The sequence below is a fragment of the Martes martes genome (genome assembly GCF_963455335.1).
Source record: "Martes martes genome assembly, chromosome: 16".
Classification (NCBI taxonomy): Eukaryota; Metazoa; Chordata; class Mammalia; order Carnivora; family Mustelidae; genus Martes; species Martes martes.
In genome coordinates, this window is record NC_137904.1 from 45,485,250 (window position 1) to 45,507,141 (window position 21,892).

The 21,892-nt window shown below is 41.9% G+C and overlaps 1 protein-coding gene across 2 annotated transcripts in view; it reads left to right on the top strand.

The window, feature by feature from the left end:
• The first annotated feature begins 3,512 nt into the window (after window positions 1-3,512).
• Window positions 3,513-21,892, top strand: part of ATP6V0A1 (ATPase H+ transporting V0 subunit a1) — a 63,058-nt gene continuing 44,678 nt past the window's right edge. Inside the window, exons 1-3 of one of the 2 annotated variants that reach the window (XM_080827070.1) lie at window positions 3,513-3,633; window positions 6,187-6,350; window positions 21,740-21,818. In XM_080827070.1, the coding sequence (XP_080683196.1) occupies window positions 6,234-6,350; window positions 21,740-21,818 (196 nt within the window). In that variant the 5' untranslated portion in view covers window positions 3,513-3,633; window positions 6,187-6,233. The remainder of the gene's footprint in view (window positions 3,634-6,186; window positions 6,351-21,739; window positions 21,819-21,892) is intronic. The other variant, XM_080827069.1, reaches the window with a different exon arrangement.

Below are 21,892 nucleotides of genomic sequence, written 5' to 3' on the forward strand. Positions count from 1 at the left end.
CCGATGTGATGCGGGGCTTGATCCCAGGACCCTGGGATCATGACCTGAGCCGAAGGCAGATGCTTTAACCCACTGAGCCACCCAGGCGCCCCTTACTTTATTTTTAAAGAAATATTTACTTGTTTAAGTAATCTCTACACCCAACGTGGGGCTTAAACTCACGACCCTGAGATCAAGAGTTGTACGCTCTACTGACTGAGCCAGTGAGGTGCCCCACACCATATCATGTATTAAATGGGAATAATACTAGTATCTTCCTCCTAGTATTGTTATGAAAATTAAATGAATTCATATTTATAAAGCACTTAGAAAAGTGCCTGTCACATGGTAAGTATGAGTCATTGCACTCATCTCTGTCTCTCTCTTATAATTACTGGAACTTTATTTCTCACTGAACTGTAAGATAGGAAGTGTGTCTATTTCATTTTTCCTATCCCCAGCAGTTAGTACCATGTTTGCCACGTGTTAGGCCCTCAGCAAGCATTTGTTGCCTGAATGGCATTATTCAGGCTGTTTGAAATTCCATCTGGAAGCCTTGGAGAAGGGAGGTGGATGGAAAAATCGGTGTGAGCCCCACACATAGACATTTACACCCGACAAGAAGCAGGACTGCCAAGGAAGAGAGCATGGAGGGAATGAGAACACTGAACACTGGAGAAAGATTGATGGCAGGAGATGAAAGGAGCCAGAAAGTGAACTCTTGAGAGGATATACTTTCAAGGAAACCGTGAAAAAACAGAGTTCAAGGGGATTGAGGCGAGTCCAGATGAAAGCCTGTCTTAAAAGTGGAGTACCAAAAATTTGTGGTTAGCAAGTTGACTCTGAGGTTTAAAAGAAAGGCGGGGGGTGGGGGAGGGCACTTTTTTTTTTTTTTTTTGTATTGTTTTGTTTTTAAATCTCAGAGGAAGGAAATGGTAGTCATTGTGTAATAGTTTTCTGAAACTTGGCAGGCTTTCAAGTGTGGGTCTCTATCTGTCCTGCCAGGAAATGTTGAGACAGCTAGGGGACATTGAAGATCACAGGGGAGGGGAGGGTTTAGGCTTCTCCAAGGTGCTGCTTCTCAACTAAATCGTAATGGAGTCAAGTTATATCTTCACTCACAATAGGAGATAGAAAATGTAAATAAAATGTCAATTTTTGTCCTTCATTATTTTGTTTAGGCTGGTAAAGCAGGATTGATAATGTTTTTGCCAGGTGGACAAAATTATCAGCATCAGGTTTTTATCTGAAGTATCTCCCTCATTACACTTGAATCTCAATAGGGTTCCACCATCCACCGAGCCTGAAAAACCGGTTTTCCAAGTTTTTCCTGACACAGCTCTGGTTACTACAAACGATTTGGGATCCTAACTCCTCCTTATGGAGTTGATACTAGTATTTGAGAAAGACGTTTTTATAAATAGTAGGTAACACTGATGTGGGAAATGTTAGGGTTTGGAGCTGATGTCCCAGAAAGAATTCTTGAGATGTCTTTGGCTCAAAAAGGTGATTTTATTAAAGCATGGGGACAGGATCTGTGGGCAGAAAGAGCTGCACTGGGGTCCTGAGAAGTGGCCCATTATTTACTTCCAAGTTGGGAAGGGGTTAGGGATAGCGTTAAGTCTCTAAGGAATTTGAAAGGAAGGTTTCCAGGACCTTTGAGGGGGTTAGTTATTGTTAGGAAAAAGTCATTTATTACTGTCTAAAAAGCCGTAGTCATGAGACCCTTCAGATGTATACTGGTGGGTCATATGCTTGGAGGATGATCGCCAACATGTATCTCTGGGGGTAGAGAGCAAGGAATTTTCCAAAGGAACTTTTATATGTTAAAGTGGATTTACAGGATCCTGGGGGTCCAGCTGAGATTACTTTTTGCCCTTAGCAAGGTATTAACATCGAGGGAGCTAAAACAAGCAAGCAAGCAAACAAACAAAAATCGAGGCAGCTGAGTTCCTAAAGGAATGTCCCTCTGTCTGTCTCAGGGACTTGTCAGTGGGCTGTAGCTAGTAAGGAAATTAGTTTTTCTTTTGCCTTTGTTTCCCACATCACTTTTGTGGTTTTATTTGTTTGTTTTTAAGATTTTATTTATTTGAGAGAGAGAACAAGCAGGGGTAGGGGGCAGAGGCAGAGGGAGAAGCAGGCTGTCTGGGGAGCAGGGAGCCCAACATGGGGCTCCATCCCGGGACCCTGGGATCATGACTGTTAGGACGTATTTTATATTTTTATTTTAGCCAGAGGCTTCCATTGAGGTTAAACAATAAAACAATAACTTTGTTGTTTAACCCTTAAACTGTCCCTGCTCCCCTTCCCCCAGGGGACTTACTTAAAAACAAGTCCGGGAAACCAGCGTCAGGTAGCAAAGCACAGATACAAGGATGGGTCAGGCCAGGTGGAGACATCCGATCAGTGGGGGGTTGCGTACTGTCTCCCTAGCTACCAAGGAGTATGGGCCCTGCCCTTTGGGGGCCTTTTGGGCGCCAATCTTAACCAAGGTGAAATTGTAATTCAATTGGTCACCTAGCAACACTGTGCAGTTTTCTCTGTGTGCTACAATTTCATTGCCCACCTGTGCGTGGCCAGGCCCAACCGCATGGCCTTTCCCCTTAAAAGCCAGTCCGTAAAGGAGAGCGAGGTCGCCCTCTCTGTAAGAGTTGCGGCCCTGGCCGGCCAGTTTGATTCTTGATGCTTGACACGAAATAAAGCTTTGCTTGACCTTCGCTTTGTATCAGTCTTGCTCCTTTAATCACGGACCCATTATTGGGGCATAGCAATGACCTTAGCTGAAAGCAGACACTTAGCCGACTTAGCCACCCAGGTGCTCCACTTTTGCCATTTAAAAAAGTTATTCTTTAAAAACTTTTGAGGAATAGAAAACCCTTACATGGTCAAACGGGCCTGCAGGAATCTACCGAACAAGATAAAAATGTACTGTCACTACATAGGGTCTTATGGGGATTTCCCCACTAACTGGAGAAAAATAGACCCTGAACTCTTGTTAAAGGGACTTAGCCAAGCACCTTCCTAAAAACGGCTTTTCCATACTTAAGTGAACGAGCCCCTGTTTAAGGTTCTACTACGATCTTAGGCCTTGCTCACTCAGAGGCCTAAATGTTCTCCTCTGTAAAATAAGGAAAAAGCGTGCGTGTGTAATGTAGAGAAGACTGGACTGTAAGCGCTTTTAATAAGCTCTCCTCCAGCTTTCAGGTCATTTCATAATGTCTCCCCTTCCTTGATGTGAATTTCCTCGAGGAAAAAAAGTTGTGAATTAATCTGTAAGCAGACAGCCCAGCCTCGAGGGTAAGTGTCAGGGAGAAGAGATTCTGAAGGGCATATGAGTGGAGGTCCTCGAGCACCCGCACCAGCAGCCCCCACAGCCACCCCGTCCCGCGGGGCGGGAGTGACAGCCCCGGGAACAAGATGGCGTCAGCATTCAGGGTCTTGCCCGCGCCCCCGCGACTCTGCAGTGCGGCAGCCAACCCAGGCCTCCCCCCATTGGCTGACTACAATGAGGTCATCGTGGGGGCGGAGCCGGCGGCTGCGCGGGGGCAGGGCTTTGCGGACGCACGCACGTCGAGCGCTGATGTCCCGAGCCGCTGAGGCTGCGGGCTCGGTCTGGGGCGGCTGCTTTGGTTGCGGCCCGGCCCGGGGCTGAAGGTGAGCGGGGGGATGTAGGTACGGCGCGGCCCGGAGAGGCCTCGGAAGGGCATGGGAAATTCTAATTAGTCTCCTCACTTGTCAAAGGAATTAGCAGAGATCTTAGGTCTTTGAGAGAAAGTGGGGGCTCACCCCTCTTCGGGCACCCCCACGCCGGGGCGTAGGAATCGGAGGTTCACTTCTCTTTGGAGGCCCTCGACCCTTCCCCCATTTAAGGCGTAGGCGGAGGAACAGAAGGTTATTGGTTAGGCAGAAGAATTTGGGGGGCTTTTTAAAGGGGCTCCCAATTTGATGATCCCTCCCCGCCTTTTAATCGCCACTTGGGGAGGTAGGTGTGCCTGGGCTCAGAGAATTCCTGCTTTCTCACTGGGTAGACAGGAAATGAAGCAGGTGAATTTGAATACCTCGTAGGAGGCGAGGGCTGGATGACAATAGTGAGGCTGGGCGCCGGGCGCTTTATTTATACTCATCTTGTGCAGAATTGCTGTTTATTCATATTTTGTTTTGTGACAAGGCATCCCCGAATCGCTTTAGCCTGTTTAGTTTTCTGTTTGGCTCCAGTGGAATAGAGATGTTCTAGGGAGACTTGTAATCATTAAAGAACAGAAGGAGGGAGGCAACTCTGGAGGCTGTCATTATTGGCAGCCCCTGAACTGTGCTGATCAGGCATAATTTTACCTGCTTTAGAGGTTGTGGACTCTATTCTTGTTTGGGGGAGGATGTGGGAGGGTTGATAACAGCTGTTTTGAGTGATTCGGGTATAGACAATTTTAAAGACAGGCTACATAATCTCTTGAGAAATCTTTGCTTATATCTGAGTGTTTTGTTTTGCTGCCTTGAACAAATGCGCAAAGGTTTTGTCATTCAGATTTTTCAAAATGTCTTCCAGCCTTGCAGAACAGTAACTCTTCCTTTGATGCCAGTTTCACCTATCCTTATGGATGCCCTCATGATACTAAATATATTGTACGGTTTGCAGAGTTTAGATAGAGCACAGTCTGTGCCTTACAATAGCTGATTGAGAATAAATAATTGCAGTTTCAGGACCACTGATAGCGCCATTGTCTTTCATACTGGGCAAGGATAAGACAGCCCTAAAAGGAAACCTTTATTGGCTCATGCATGAGACGCTTTAACAGATGGAGGAATGTAATTAACCTTGAAGGTGGGGATAAGAAATTGAAAGCTATGGAAGTGGCAGGTTTATTCTCTGTGGTTTGATAAAACTGCTTTGTCATTATCAACATATTCCTGTCATGCTGGACTCGAAATTTAGCTTAATATGCAAGGCAGCTCTTTTTTTTTTTTTTTTTTTTTTTTTTTTTAAGTAAACTCCACACCCAACATGGGGCTTCATAATCTCCTGACCCTGAGATCAAGAGTCACATGCTGTACTGGCTGAACCAGCCAGGTGTCCCCCTCCCTCCCTCCCCCCCACCCCCGACCTTTTCTTTTCTTCAGATAATGCTGATGTGTTTAGATTCCTTAGGGAGAAAGTGGTATTTCCTGAGGAGTTGGAAGATTAAACCCTTTTTTTTTTTTTAAAGATTTTATTTATTTATTTGACAGAGAGAGAAATCACAAGTAGGCAGAGAGGCAGGCAAAGAGAGAGGAAGAAGCAGGCTGCCCGCTGAACAGAGAGCCCGATGCTGGGCTCAATCCCAGGACCCTGAGATCATGACCTGAGCCAAAGGCAGAGGCTTAACCCACTGAGCCACCCAGGCACCCCGATTAAACCCTTTAAGGTACCTATAGCTCTAGGGTAATGCTGGGACTCCCAACAGTTAGAAATGGGCAGTAGAGGGGCTCCTGGGTGGCCTCATAATACCCTGTCCAGGGTATTTAAAGAGCTGTTTGGGAATCCCAGTTCCTGTTTTTAACCTGGATACAGTCTTATGTATTGAGACGCCCCCAAATTTTGTCATTTGATCCTGATGTTGACTGAAGGAAGTGGCTTTTTGTTAGGTATTCTGTGGGAGAGGATTTAGTAACAGCCTTTTGCAATTTCTCCTTTCCATCCTTTGAATGTTAAAGATCTGTTAAAGGATGTTAAAGATCTGTCTGCATGGGGTGGAAGATATGAAATGCAAAACAAAAGAGCCTTACTGTTGGGGCGCCTGGGTGGCTCAGTGGGTTAAAGCCTCTGCCTTCGGCTCAGGTCATGATCTCAGGGTCCTGGGATCGAGCCCCGCATCAGGCTCTCTGCTCGGCAGGGAGCCTGCTTCCCCCTCTCTCTCTGCCTGCCTCTGCCTACTTGTGATCTCTGTCTGACTTGTGATCTCTGTCTGTGAAATAAATAAATAAAATCTTTAAAAAAAAAAAAAAAAGCCTCTGCCTTTGGCTCAGGTCATGATCCCAGGGTCCTGGGATCTAGCCCCGCATCGGGCTCTCTGCTCAGCAGGGAGCCTGCTTCCTCTCTCTCTGCCTGCCTCTCTGCCTACTTATGATCTCTGTCTGTCCAATAAATAAATAAAATCTTTAAAAAAAAAAAAAGAGCCTTACTGTTGTGGTGTTTGCTCCTGTTAGTAATACAGTTTTCTCTTTTTGCTTTAGGTTGGAGAGAAATTCAGGTACTCCATTGACTGGTGCTTTCCGCCACCATGGGGGAGCTCTTCCGGAGCGAGGAGATGACGCTGGCCCAGCTTTTTCTACAGTCAGAAGCTGCTTATTGTTGCGTCAGTGAATTAGGAGAACTGGGAAAGGTTCAGTTTCGTGATGTAAGTAGCTGTGGGGTGCCTCTTGAATACCGCTCAACTCTGTTTTTGTTGTCAGAGCCAATCGCCTTATAATGAATGTTTTGCTTTTTATTTTTTATTTTTTTAAACTTTTTTTTTAAGAGATTTTATTTATTTATTTGAGAGAGAATGAATGAGAGAGATCATGAGATAGGAGAAGGTCAGAGGGAGAAGCAGACTCTCCAAGGAGCTGGGAGCCCGATGCGGGACTCGATCCCGGAAGTCCAGGATCATGACCTGAGCAGAAGGCAGTGGCTCAACCAACTGAGCCACCCAGGCGCCCAAAACTTTTTTTTTTTTTTAATTTATTTATTTGATAGACAGAGATCACAAGTAAGGAGAGAGGCAGGCAGAGAGAGAGAAAGGGAGGCTGGCTCCCCGCTGAGCAGAGAGCCCCACGTGGGGCTCTATCCCAGGACCCCGAGATCATGACCTGAGCAGAAGGCAGAGGCTTTAACCCACTGAGCCACCCAGGCGTCCCTGTTTTGCTTTTTATTTGCAAAAATAACATAGAACTGGGTTACTATTGGTAGAATGTACATTTCAAATTGTCTCTCTAGAGGTGAGAATATTTTGTGCCAGTTGTTCCGTGATTTTACTAGCTCCTTCTTTGAGAATCATCCTAAGCAGTCTCAAGGTAATTGGTTGAGATGCAGGTAGAGGACACCAAGCTAACCTTTTCAAGGCTTATACTTTTGGCCTCTTTAACACCCATAGCAGGTTATTTAAAAAAAAAAAAAAAGTCACAGCTCTTCTGTACAATAGAACTTTTTTTTTTTTTTAACAAAATCTGATGCATCCCATGACAGATGTGTAAGGAAGGATATATTAAATACCCATTATTTTGAAGCATTATGCTGAGCAGATGGAGAAGATATCAAAAGAAAATCAATAGTATAAGAGTATAAAAAAGTGTGCCCTCGGGGCGCCTTGGTGCCTCAGTGGGTTAAGCCTCTGTCTTTGGCTCAGGTCATGATCCTAGGGTCCTGGGATCAAGCCCCCCATCACAGGGAGCCTGCTTCCCCCTCTCTCTTTGCCTGCCTCTCTTCCTAGTTTGATCTCTGTCTGTTAAATAAATAAATAAAATCTTTAAAAAAAAAAAAGTATGTCCTCTAGGGCTTACATTCTGTTCAGGAAGGCACAGTATACACTGCTGAAAGGAGGGAGGAGTTAACAGTTCCCTAATTACACAGTCTCAAAGCTCCGTGTACTCCCATTGATAGCACTCATTGTAGTTGTGATTTTACATTCATCAGTGCTAGTAATTGATTAGTTTTTCTCTTCTACTGTGATCATAGGACCATGAAGACAGAGATAATCATTGTATCATTAGTGTCTACATACAAGATACTCAGTCAGCTTTTGTTGGAATGAATGGGTGAAAGAAGAGTGGTTAGAAAGTGTTGGGATCAATCAATATTGGCTTCCTGAAATTGGCACACTGAAATTATACGAATATAATCCAGTGACCTAGCACATTTGTCATTCTCTTTGAACATTTTTATACCTTCTTTCTTCGAATGTTCTCCTGTCTGACTCTGATTCCTTCACTGACCTTTCTGAGGACTCACTGCCATCTTCCCCCAGCCTCTCTTTTATCTTCTCTGCCATGGGCCTCTGTGTCTGTTCCCCAAGCTTTATCCTCTGCTCTTTCTTAGAAGCTTCTTCATACCCTCATTTTCCTTTATTACCCTTTTTGATCATCTCATCTATTCTCAAATCTTCCCTCCTTATTCAGTGAGTCCCAAATCTGTATCTCTGGCCCTGACAGCTCCCAAACACTATCTTTAAATTTACAACTCTCTTTACATCTTTGCTGCTCCTGGTAGCATGTCTAAATCCCACCACCTTACCTTTTCCCAAACTGTTTCTTCATCCTGACTTGCTAAATTTGAGCTATTGCAGCGGTATTCTTCCAATTTTCTAGAGTTGAGACCTAAGTCAAACCGAAGTCACCTTTAATTTGCAATCCTTCATTTGGTTTGATGGTGTCTTCCCCTTCCTAACACTTTTGTATCTATTCAGCATTCTTTTTTTTTTTTAAGATTCTATTTATTTGACAGACAGAGATCACAAGTAGGCAGAGAGGCAGGCAGAGAGAGAGGAGGAAGCAGGCTCCCTGCTGAGCAGAGAGCCCGTTATGGGGCTCGATCCCAAGACCCTGGGATCATGACCTGAGCCGAACCCACTGAGCCACCCAGGCGCCCCCTATTCAGCATTCTTAATCTTTGCTTATGATGTATTATAATCATACAAAAAATTATAGGGAATAATATAATGAATACCTGTGTTTCAAGTACATATGTAATTGATATATGTACTTGAAAGCCTCCACATATAATTGAGGCTCCTGTGTATCTTTCCCCCATGCTATTTCTTTCCCCACCTCTGCAGAGGTAACCTCTGTGAAGATTTTTCCTTTTTTTTTTTTAAAGTAAACTCTATGCCCAGTATGGGGCTTGAACTCATAACCCTGAGATGAAGAGTAGCATGCTCTACCTGCTAAGCCAGCCATGTGCCCCAGTTTTTGCTTTTATAATTCCCATGTGTTTTTATTTTTTACTTTTTGTGTGTATATGTGTATCACTAAATAATCATATATTTTAGTATGATTTTAGATGGTTTAAAACTATATGCATGGTATATTGTATATATCTTTCAGCCCTGTGCTTTTTAAATTCAGTATTTGTGAGATTTGGCCATGTGATATAGGTGGTGCTAGTTCATTTATTTTTAATTTTTAATTTTTAAAAAGATTTTATTTATTCATGAGAGAGAGAGGCAAAGGAAGCGGGAGAAGCAGGCTTGTCTCAGAACATGGAACCTGAGGTGGGACTCGAACCTAGGACCCCAGAATCATGACCTGAGCAGAAGGCAGATGCTAGGCACCCTAGTTCATTTCTTTAAATTACTATCTAGTTATTTTATACACAGTCTATAATTTTTTCCTTCTGATGGACAGTTCTTTGCTCTTAGTGTTGCGGGAAGATTCTTGTATGTCTCCTGGTAGACATATGTGGTAGCTTCTCCAGGGCAGTGGTTCTCAAACTTTTTGGTCTAAGGGCCTCTTTACACCCTGAAAACATGATTGAGGACCCCAGAGAGTTTTTATGTGAGTTATAGCTATCAATATTTATTGTATGAGATATGCTTAACATATTTATTTATTAAAAAATCATAATAATAAACCTGCTATATGTTATCATAAATAACATTTTTGTGAAAAATAAGTATTTTCCAAAACAGAGAAAAAAAATAGAAGAGTGGCATTGCTTTTATGCTTTTGAAAATCTCTTTAATGTCCGAATTAATAGAAGACAGCTGGATTCTCGTGTCTGCTTCAGCAGTCATCTGGCTGTGACGTGTACCATGAGCCTCTGGAAAACCTCACTGAACTCTCGTGAGAGAGTGAGGATGAAAGAGGCAAATGATGTTCTGGTGTTACTGCGTCAAGTAACGGACTTGCTGCTGCTCCAGGGATTATAACTAAGACGGGCATGGCTGAATGTGCTGTGCCTCTTTAACTGTCAGGTGTTGTCAAAGGCTTCTTGACAGCGTTGAACCTGTTCAGACTTCTTTTTTTTTTTTTTAAAGATTTTATTTATTTATTTGACAGACAGAGATCACAAGTAGGCAGAGAAGTAGGCAGAGAGAGAGAGAGAGGAGGAAGCAGGCTCCCTGCTGAGCAGAGAACCTGATGCGGGGCTCGATTCCAGGACCCTGAGATCATGACCTGAGCTGAAGGCAGAGGCTTTAACCCACTGAGCCATCCAGGCGCCCCCCTGTTCAAACTTCTGTTGCTGGTTGAGAGTTCCTGTCACTTTACAGTTGTGTCAGTGGGTCTGTGCTCAAGCTTAAAGGAATTTGCCGCCATGGTGGGTGTGAAGTGCTCTATTTTTTGTTTTAATTTGCTTTTTCTTGATTAGTACACTGGGTATCTTTTTATGTTTATTGGGCATAATGGGTTTCATTTCCCATGAATGTGTAGTCCCTATCATCTGCTTGTTTTTCTTGTGGGTTGCTTGTCTTACTTATTGACTTGTAGAATATGTACAAGTTCTTCATGTATTCTGGAAGCTAATCTTTTTATAATCCTTTACTGATAACTTGGCTTGTCTTTTCCCTTTGTTCATGGTATATGTTGTCACAGAATTCACTGCTTTGCTCATCAGTATTTTTTGCCGTAAATATTTATTTTGAAAAATTTCAACGCTGAATACTATGATGTAGATTCGCCAATTGTTAACACTTTGCTACTTTGATATAATCTTTTCTACTGCACCATTGGAGAGTGGCTGTTTCTTCCTTTCAAATCCGTATTCTTTTTTTTCCCCTTATTTCCCCTTTTTTCCCCTTTATTCCCCATATACGTTAAGACTTTACTAACATGTTGAAGAAGAGTAACGGCAAACTAATACTGGTTAGGATTATGTTCAGCTGTATGTAACTGAAAACCCAAGTGAGAGGGGTGTACTTTTCTCTTGTAACAGGAAGCCCAGCTTCACACTATCATCAGTGTCCTAAGATCATTTTATCTCTCTCTCTTTTTTTTTAAGCAGGGTGGGAAATGCAAACCACCCTTTTTTTTTTTTAATTCTATTTATTTGAGAGACAGTGAGAACGAGAGAGAACACAGAGGGAGAGGGAGAAGCAGACTCCCTGCTGAGCAGGGACACCCCCCCCACCCCCCGCCAATGTAGGACTTGATCCCAGGACCCTGAGATCATGACCTGAGCTGAAGGCAGAAGCTTAACCGACTGAGGCCTCCGGTGCCCTCTGTATCTCTCTCTCTCTTTTTTTTTTTCTTCAAGATTTTATTTTTTATTTTATTTGACAGACAGATCACAAGTAGGCAGAGAGGCAGGCAGAGAGAGAGAGAGGAGGAAGCATGCTCCCTGCTGAGTGGAGAGCCCAATGCGGGGCTCGATCCCAGGACCCTGGGATCATGACCTAAGCCGAAGGCAGAGGCTTTAACCCACTGAGCCACCCAGGTGCCCCCTTGTGTATCTCTTTTTTGCCATCTTTGAGCATTTGGCTTTTGTCCTTGTAGATGACCACACACAGTTCCAGGTATTAAATCATCCATATTCTGGGCAAGAAGAAGTAAGTGCTGGGAAGAACAAGTACTTATATTAAGAGAAAAAAAAACCCCTCAGAAATCCTCAGGAGACTTTCCTAATTTTTTTTGACCAGAATTATGGTGTAGTCTAGCTGCAAGGGAGTCTGGGGAAAGTGGTTTTTTTTCACCTGACCAGTAACTGCTTTTAACAAAATTGGGATTTTTGTTGATAAGGAAATAGGGCTATGTATCTGTCACATGGCATTTTTTTTTTAAAAAGATATTATTTATTTGATAAAGAGAGAGCACAAGTAGGCAGAGAGGTAGGCAGAGGAAGAGGGAGAAGCAGGCTCTCCACTGAACAGGGAGCCCAATGTGGGACTCAATCCCAGGACCCTGAGATCATGACCTAAGCCAAAGGCTGACGCCCAACTGACTGAGGCACCCAGTCGCCCATGTTTTTTCCTTTAATCTGTTAATTGGGTAAATTACATATCCAGATTATTTCCTATGGTCTTTTTTTAACAATTACTGAGCTGTAATTCACATACCATATAATTTGTTGATTTGAAGTGTACAATTCAATGATTTTTAGTATATTCACAGTTATACAACCCCCATCACCAGTTTTAGAATTTTTATTACCCTGACAAGAAACCCTGAACCCATTAACAGTCACTGCCCATTTCCTCCCCATACCCCCTCCCCCTTCCATCCCCTGAAAGCCACTAATCTACTTTCTGTTTCTACGGATTTGCTTATTCTGAACATTTCATGTCAGTGGAATCATATACTATGTAGTCTTTTGTGATTGGCTTCTTTTATCTGGCATGTTTTCAAGGTTCATCCATGTTGCAGCTTGTATCTGTACTTTGTTTTTTTGTATCTATTTTTCTTGTGAAAATGTGCAACATATTAAAATGAATTCCGGTTTTGGATATAAGAGAGAGCTATAGAGTTGTTATCTATCTTCTCTGCAAAAGATACCACTCTGGGTTTTAGAGAGACAATTGAATAAGACATTTTTCTCACTCAGCCTGTTCAAAATCTTCTGTGACTCACCGGTCCCCTCATCCACTCTTCTCTACATAGAACCCACTTTTGAAGAGTGGAACCCACCATTTGCATTTTCCACACTAGGAACCTATGACATAGATGAAAATAGCTACCCAGGATACACACATCTGTACCCCTCTACTGTCTGACTCTACTGCCTATGTTCATTATAATTGAGATAAGCCCAAAAAGTCACCATTTCACAGTGTACAATTCATTGGTTCTTAGTGTATTCACAAGGTTGTGCAACCGTCACCACTGTCTAATTCCAGAACATTTCATTACCCTCAAAAGAAGCCCTATACCCATTAGCAGTCCCTCCTCATGCCCTGGCCAACTACTTAATCTATCTCTGTCTCTAGGGCTTTCCCTATTCTGGACATAATTGGAATCATGGGATATGTTGCCTTTTGTGTCTTGATTCTTTCACTTAGCATATGGTTTTCCGGGTTCATCGACCTTGTAGCTTGTATTAGGACTTTGTTCCTTCTTATGGCTGTATGTTATTCCATTATATGTGTAATATTCGTGTTTATTCGTTCATCAGATGATGAACTTATTTGGGTTGTTTCCAGTTTTTAAGTCTTGTCAGTAATGCTGCTGCAAGCATTTGTGTACAAATAATTTGTTTGAGTTCTTATTTCTTTTGGTTGTATACCTACGGGTGGAATTACTGGGTCATATGGTAATTCTGTGTTTAACTTTTTGAGGAACCTCCAAACTGCTTTTCACAACATCCACAGCCCTTTACATTCCCACCATCAATGTACAGGGGTTCCAACTTCTTCCCATCCTCACCAACACTTGTTATTTTCCACTTGAAAAGTTTTATCATGGGGGTGTCTGGGTGGTTCAGTCAGTTAAGCGTCCGCCTTTGGCTCAGGTCATGATCTCTGGGTCCTGGGATTGAGCCCTTTGTCAGGGTCCTTGCTCAGTGGGGAGTCTGCTTCTCCCTCTTCCTCTCCCTCTGGTACCCACCCCTCACCTCGTACTTGTTCACTTTCTCTCTCTCAAATAAATAAATAAAATCTGAAAAAAAATTAAAGATTTTATTATAGCCATCCTAATGGCTATGAAGTTGTATCTCATAGTGGTTTTGGTTTGCATTTCCCTCATGGCCAATTATATGGAGTATCTTTTCATATGCTTATTGTATAGATTTGTATAGATTTGTATAGATTTTTGTTTTGTATAGATTTTGATTTTGTATAGATTTGTATAGATTTTTTGTTTTGTTTTGTTTTTAAAGATTTTATTTATTTATTTGAGAGAGAGAGAGCATGAGAGGAGAGAGGTCAGTGGGAGAAGCAGACTCCCTGCTGAGCAGGGAGTCGGATGCGGGACTTGATCCTGGGACTCCAGGATCATGACCTGAGCCGAAGGCCGTTGCTTAACCAACTGAGCCACCCAGGCACCCTGATTTTTTGTTTTTGATGTAAAATCATCCTTGCAAACCTGGGTAAACTCAAGTTGGTCATGAGGTGTATTTCAAAAGAATTTGGGGGGTCAGTTTCCTGATGTTGTGTGAGGATTTTTTTTTTTTTTTCGCTTCTACAGTAATACCCCTCCTTATCCATGGGGGACACATTCCAAGTCCCACCGTGGGTCCCTGAAACCAGAGATAGTACTAAACCCTGTACATATATTGTTTCTTGCTAAACATATATACCTATGGTAAAGTTTAGTTTATAAATTAGGTACAGTAAGATACCAACACAATAATAATAAAATAGAACAATTATAGCATATACTGTAATGAAAGTTATGTGCATCCCTCTCAAAATATCTTATTGTACTGTACTCACCCTTTTTGTGAGGGTGTGAGAATAAAATGCTTAGGTGAGGAGACTCGGTGAGGTGAATGATGTAGGTAGGCATGGTGACGTAGTGTAGGGCTACTGTTGACTTTCTGAGTGTATGTCAGAAGGAGGATCACTTGCACAGACTAAGATGACTGCAGGTAACTAAAACCGTGAATAAGGATTTACTGTATCAATAAGTGATAAGGCTTGTATTGTCCTTTCTCAAACTGTTCTTATCTGGTATCAAGTTTATACTGGCCAGTCCTACTTACTAGTTGGGGAGTGTTCCTTCATTTTTCCTCTTTGTAATGATTTTTCCAAGATTTGGGCTTAATCTAGTTTTTGAAAGATTAGTGGAAACTCTTTTTAAACCTTCCAGGCCTGATGTTCTTATTTCTTCATTATATTATTTTTTTAAGTAAGCTCTACACCCAATGGAGAGCTTGAACTCACGAACCCTGAGATCAGGAGTCACACATTCTATCCATTGAGCCAGCCAGGCGCCTCTAAGTCCTGATATTTTAATTTTTTTCTTTCTTGCTTTTTTAAAATTAACGTATTATTAGTTTCAGAGGTACAGGTCTGTGATTCATCAGACTTAGATAATAGTATTCATTAAATCACATGCCCTCCCTAATATACATCACCCAGTTACCCCATCCGTCCACCTACCACCCCTCAGCAACACCCAGATTATTTCCTATGATTAAGAATTCTCTTGTGGTTTGTCTGCCTCTCTGGTTTCGTCTTGGTTTTTTTTTTTTTTTTCCTTTCTTCCCATACATATGACCCTCTGTTTTGTTTCTTAAATTCCACATAGCAGTGAGATCATAGGATAATTGTCTTTCTTTGACTTGTTTTCTTAGCGTAATACCCTCTAATTCCAGGTCATTGCAGATGGCAAGATTTCATTTTTCGATGGCTGTGTAATATTCCAGTGTGCGTGTGTATGTGTGTACACAGATACCACAGCTCTGTGTGTATATGTACATATATTATGTGTGTATATATATGTATCCACATATATGCCACATCTGTATCCATTCATCTATCAATGGATATCTGGGCTCTTTCCGTACTTTGGCTATTGTGGACATTGTTGCTATAAACATTGGGGTGCAAGTACCCCTTCAGATCACTACATTTGTATTTTTGGGGTAAATACCCAGTAGTGCAATTGCTGGGTCGTAGAATAGTTCTATTTTCTTTTTTTTAAGATTTTATTTATTTATTTGTCAGAGAGAGTGAGCACAGGCAGACAGAGTGGCAGGCAGAGGCAGAGGGAGAAGCAGGCTCCCCGCCGAGCAAGGAGCCCGATGCCGGGACTCGATCCCAGGACACTGGGACCATGATCCAAGCCAAAGGCAGCCGCTCAACCAACTGAGCCACCCAGGCGTCCCAGCTCTATTTTCTTTTTGAGGAACCTCCATACTGTTTACCAGAGTGTCCGCACCAGCTTGCATTCCCGCCAACAGTGTAGGAGGGTTCCCCTTTCTCTGTATCCTTGCCAACATCTGTTGTTTCCTACTTGTTAATTTTAGCCATTCTGACTGGTGTGAGGTGGTATCCCATTGTGGTTTCAGTTTGTATTTTCCTGATGCCAAGTTAACTTTGAGCATTTTTTTCTGTGTCTGTTGGCCATTTGGATGTCTTCTTTGGAGAAATGACTGTTCATGACTTCTGCCCATTTCTTGATTGGAGTATTTGTCCTTTGGGTGTTCAGTTTGATGAGTTCTTTATAGATTTTGGAAACTAGCCCTTTGTCTGATAAGTCATTTGCAGATATGTTCTCACATTCTGTCAGTTGTCTTTTTTTTTTTTTTTTTTTTTTACTATTTCCTCTGCTGTGTGAAAGATTTTTATCTTGATGAAGTCCCAGTAGTTCATTTTTCTCTTTGTTTCTTTTGCCTTTGGACAGATGTGTCTAGCAAGAAGTTGCTGCAGCTGAGGTCAGAGAGGTTGCTGCCTGTGTTCTCCTCTAGGATTCTGATGGATTTAGGCCTAATATTTTTATTTTTATTTTTTAATTTTTTTAAAAATATTTTATTTATTTATTTGACACACAGAAATTTCACAAGTAGGCAGAGAGGCAGGCAGAGAGCGGGGGTGGGGGGGGTGGGAAGCAGGCTCTCCGCCAAGCAGAAAGCCCGATGCGGGGCTCCATCCCAGGAACCCGGGACCATGACCCCGGGACCATGACCCAAGCCGAAGGCAGAGGCTCAACCCACTGAGCCACCCAGTTGCCCCAGGCCTGATATTTTTAGGTGGGTATATTTTAACCATTGAAATTTCTTTACTGGGGCGCCTGGGTGGCTCAGTGGGTTAAGCCTCTGCCTTCGGCTCAGGTCATGATCTCAGGGTCCTGGGATCGAGCCCCACATTGGGATCTCTGCTCAGCAGGGAGCCTGCTTCCTCCTCTCTCTCTGCCTGCCTCTCTGCCTACTTGTGATCTCTGTCTGTCAAATAAATAAATAAAATCTTTAAAAAAATTTTTTTTGAAATTTCTTTACTGATTATAGGCTTATTCGGTTTTTTCCTTTCTTATCAGTTTTGATAAGCTATATTTTTCTAGAAAATTGTTTTAATCTAAACTGAAGAGTTATTGGCCTAACACTCATTTTAGTATTTTAGTATTATCCATCTATAATTGCCTATTTATTTTTTTGTTGTACAGAACACTTCAGGATTTTGCGTACCATCCTTGTGCAGGGGCTGTGCTAATCTTTTTATAATTCCAGGTGTTTTTTTTTTTTTTAGCATACATGCTGCCAAAGCAAGCACTATAGTTGCCTTTTTATTTTTTTTTAATTTTTAATTTTTTAATTTTTAATTTTAATTTTTTTTAAGATTTTATTTAATTTGACAGAGATCACAGGTAGGCAGAGAGGCAGGCAGAGAGAGAGGAAGGGAAGCAGGCTCGCCGCTGAGCGAGAGCCCGATACGGGACTTGATCCCAGGACCCTGGAATCATGACCTGAGCTGAAGGCAGAGGCTTTAACCCACTGAGCCACCCAGGCACCCCTATAGTTGCATTTTTAGATTCTTATATTTATTTATGACTTCCCTCAGTCTAACAAAATTTTGTTTATTTTGTCTTTTTATTTATTTATTTTTTTAAGATTTTATTTATTTATTTGGCAGAGAGAAAGGGAACATAAGCAGGGGAAGTAAGAGAGGGAGAAGCAGGCTCCCCGCTGAACAGGGAGCCCAGTGCAAGCTCGATTCCAGGACCCCGGGATCATGACTTGAGCGGAAAGCAGATACTTAACTGACTGAGCCACCCAGGCGCCCCATGATTTCTTCTTTGAGCCATGAATTATTCAGTACTATTTTAGCATTTCCAAATATGTCATTTAGGTTGTATTTTTTTTTTTTTTTGTTAATCTATTTAGAGAGAGAGGGTTTGTGTGTAGAGCCAGGGGGTGGGGGCAGAGGGAGAGGGAGAGAACACCTTTTTTTTTTTTTAAAAGATTTTATTTATTTATTTTAGAAAGAGAGAGAGTGAGAGAGTATGTGTGGGGGAAAGGGACAGAGGGAGGCAAAGAATCCCAAGCAGACTCTGCACTGAGTGTGGAGCCCATTGTGGGGCTTGATCCCACAACGCTGAGATCACAACCTGAGCCAAAATCAAGAGTTGGACACTCCACCGACTGAGCCACCCCCGTGCCCTAGGAGAGAGAGTCCTTTTAAGTAGCGCAGAGCCCCATGTGGGGCTTGATCTCATGATGCTTGAGAGCGTGACCTGAACTGAAACCAAGAGTTGGCCACTCAACTGACTGTGCCACCCAGGCCACCCTAGGTTGTATTTTTGATACTGAGTTTTTTTTCTTTTTTAAAGACTTATTTACTTATTTGAGAGAGAGAGTGTGTGTTTATACTAGTGGGGGAAGAGGCAGAGGGAGAGAATCTTCAAGCAGACTCCCCACTGAGCAGGAGACAGATGGGGCTCCATCTCATGATGCTGAGATCATGAGCTGAGCTGAAACCAACAGTTGGATGCTTAAGCAAGTGAGCCACCCAGGTGCCCCTTGATTTTGATTTTTTTTTTAAAGATTTTTATTTATTTATTTGACAGACAGATCACAAGTAGGCAGAGAGGCAGGCAGAGAGAGGGGAGGAAGCAGGCTCCCCGCTGAGCAGAAAGCCCTATGCGGGGCTTGATCCCAGGACCCCGGGGTCATGACCTGAACCGAAGGCAGAGGCTTTAATCCACTGAGCCACTCAGGGGCCCCTGATTTTGATTTTTAACTTAATTGTGTTACCATAGAACATTATCTGTATAGTAAAGTTCTTTACTGAGATTTGCGGTATGAACTATTTTGTGCTCAGTTTTCATAATGAATTCTTAGAGAACTATTGGATACTGGGATAAGAAAAATATGTGTGTGTATGTTTTAGATTAAGCTCATTGATTAGGTTGTTCACATTTTCTCTGTCCTTATTATTTGGTAGACTTTTTGAATTAATAATTTAAAATTGTATTTAAAAATTTCCACTGCATAGACAGATTGTCAGTTGTCTCCTTGTGGTTCTGTTAATTTCTATTGGAAGTATTTTGAGGGTGCCTTGCCCAGATATTTTGGAACGTCTTACCTGACACTGGCTGCAGTTGAACTTTGCCTACAGATAATGAAACCAGTAGAGTTATCAGGAGTCTTTTGTGGCTACTTTCGCCTCAGTTTCATGTTTATTGAAGTGGAAATTTATGAATGGAAGGCCAAGATACTGCCTGCTCAGCGAAGAAAACAAACATTTTCTTAGAGACATCCAAGTTTAGGATTATTACATCTTCCTGGAAATTGTTTATAGTTATTCTCATAATCTCTAATAATGCTTTTTGCCTTAGATTCTCTCTAATATTAATATAAATAATTTTTTTAAGATTTTATTTATTTATTTGTCGGAGAGAGTGAGCACAGGCAGACAGAGAGGCAGGCAGAGGCAGAGGCAGAGGGAGAAGCAGGCTCCCCGCTGAGCAAGGAGCCCAATGTGGGACTCGATCCCAGGACTCTGGGATCATGACCTGAGCCGAAGGCAGCTGCTTAACCAACTGAGCCACCCAGGCGTCCCTCTAATATTAATATAATACTGATAATGTCCTTACTGGTTCCTCCATTTATCAGTCTATCCCTCTTACAATTTATTCTGCATATACAGTATTATTCTAAAAAGTAAATCTTTAAAAAGTGTTTCTAAGAAATTGGATTATTTGATTCCATTATGCCTATGGAAAAATTCTTCCCCTCCTCTGAATATACAATTTATTTATGTCTCTGAGTCACTTGTCTTAGCCTTCTGCTTCATTCTGCCTATTTCTGCTTGGTGAACCCTGCCTCATCTCCCAGAGTCCCACCTCAGGTGTTTCCTTTATACATTTTTTTGACTTACTCATTTTTTTCTTATAGCTATTCCTGTATATTTTCATTTCTTTCTTTCGTTCTTTCATTTTTTCCCCCCACATTTTTTTTGGATGTAAAATTTATATTCACTGAGATGCATAGACCCTAAGAGTACAATTTGATGATTTGGTAAATTTTTATACCTCTGCAAACACCACTCAAGTCAAGATATAGAATATTTGCATCAGCCCAGAAAAGTATTTTGTGCCTATTTCTGGTCATTCTCCACTACTTTGATTCCTACCATCATAGATTAGTTTTGCCTTTCTTGAACTTATGTAAATAGAATCATACATTGCAAAGGCTTATTTCTGACGTTGTTAACTCAAACTAGCGTTGAGATGTGTCTGTTTTTATGTGTATCTATAGTTGACTCTCTTTTTATTACAGAGTAATATTCTGTTGCATGACTATACCACAATCTCTTTATCTGTTCTCCTGTTGTTGGATATTTGGAACAGTGCCAGTTTGGGGCTATTGTGGCTAGAGCTGCTGTAAACATTCTTGTACAAGTCTCTGGAGACATGTTTTCATTTCTCTTAAGCAAATACCTAGTAGTGGAATGCTTAGTCATGAGGTAGGTAGGTGTATGTTTAATTGTATAAGAAAATGACAACAATATTTACTTTTTAAAAAATAGTATTTATCACAACAAATTGTATTTATTAGTTTGTGTCTGTCTCATCCATGGGTCTGATAACTCCTCAAAGCTCGGGCATACTCTTTGGTATTTACACCGGTGCCTGTTATAGTGCCTGGCACATAGTTGGTGCTCCATAAATGTTGAGTGAGTAGCCATAGCTCGTAATTTGTATTGCTTTTTTAAAAAATTATTTTTATTACTTCTAAGCTCATTTTTAAATTAAATTTGATTTATTTGTTTTAGAGAGAGTGTGTGCATGTGCAGGGGGAAGGGGCAAAGGGAAAGGAGTGAGAAATCTTTTTTTTTTTAATTTAAAGGTTTTATTTATTTATTTGAGACAGAGAGAGAGTGAGAGAGAAGCACAAGTGGTGGAGGGTGCAGAGGTAGAGGGAGAAGCAGACCCACTCTTACCTCCAGAGCCCGATATGGGGCTCGATGCCAGGCTGAGATCATGACCGAGCCAAAGGCAAATGCTTAACCAAGCCACCCAGGAGGCCTGGGGTGGGAGAATTTTAAGCAGACTCCATGCTAAGTGCAGAGCCTAACCTGATCACGACGAGCCGAAACCATGAGTCAGATCCTTAACAGACTGAGCCACCCAGGTGCCCCTTATCTGTATTACTTTTATGGAGTTTATCACATGGGGGACACCTGGATGGCTCAGTGGGTTAAGACTCTGCCTTCAGCTCAGGTCATGCTCTCAGGGTCCTGGGATCAAGCCCCACATCGGGCTCCCTGCTCAGCAGGAAGCCTGCTTATCCCCTATGCCCCCCCCCCCCCGTCTCTCTATCTACTTGTGATCTCAGGATGTCAAATAAATAAATAAAATCTTAAAAAAAAAAAAAGGATTTATCACGTGGTGTCTTACTGGTTATCTTCATCCTTTTTCTTTATTAGACTGCAGGCTTCTTAGTAAGAAGGAAGTTTTATTTTTGTTGTATTTCCCAGAATGTCTGTCACATTGCTTTGAAAATTACTTGTGATGTATGAATGAAAAACCAGCCTGTCCCCTAGGAAGTGAAGACCCTGGAAGAATAAGAGAAGTTTGCCTACTGTGTCTTCTCATGGGGATGAAGAGAAGGAAAACCTGGCAGAGCTTCTATTACAGCCGTTGCTCAAATTTTTGGTTGGGGGAGCTCACTGAGACCTTGGCCTGGGAAGACCATTTTGTACCATATTGTTTTCTCTAATTTGCCTCCGTTCTAGTAATATGGTGTTATGGTGCGGGAGGGGTTTTTACCTTCAGTTGGTGTGATTGGCCCCAAAGCAGGTTATGTAGATCAGTAGGCCATTTTTGTTAGTGTTGCATCATGCACTGACACATGTTAGATTTTCGCTTTGCAGAGTGTTGCTTGTGAAACAGAAAATAGATGCAGCATTTAAATATGTGGTATTGTGTTCTTATTTTGCAGTTAAATCCAGATGTGAATGTTTTCCAGCGGAAATTTGTGAATGAAGTTAGAAGATGCGAAGAAATGGATCGAAAGCTTCGTATGTGCATTTTGGTTCCATATTATATTCCTGTAATGAGTCATTTGTCTTAAATTAGAGACACTAGTCCTCGT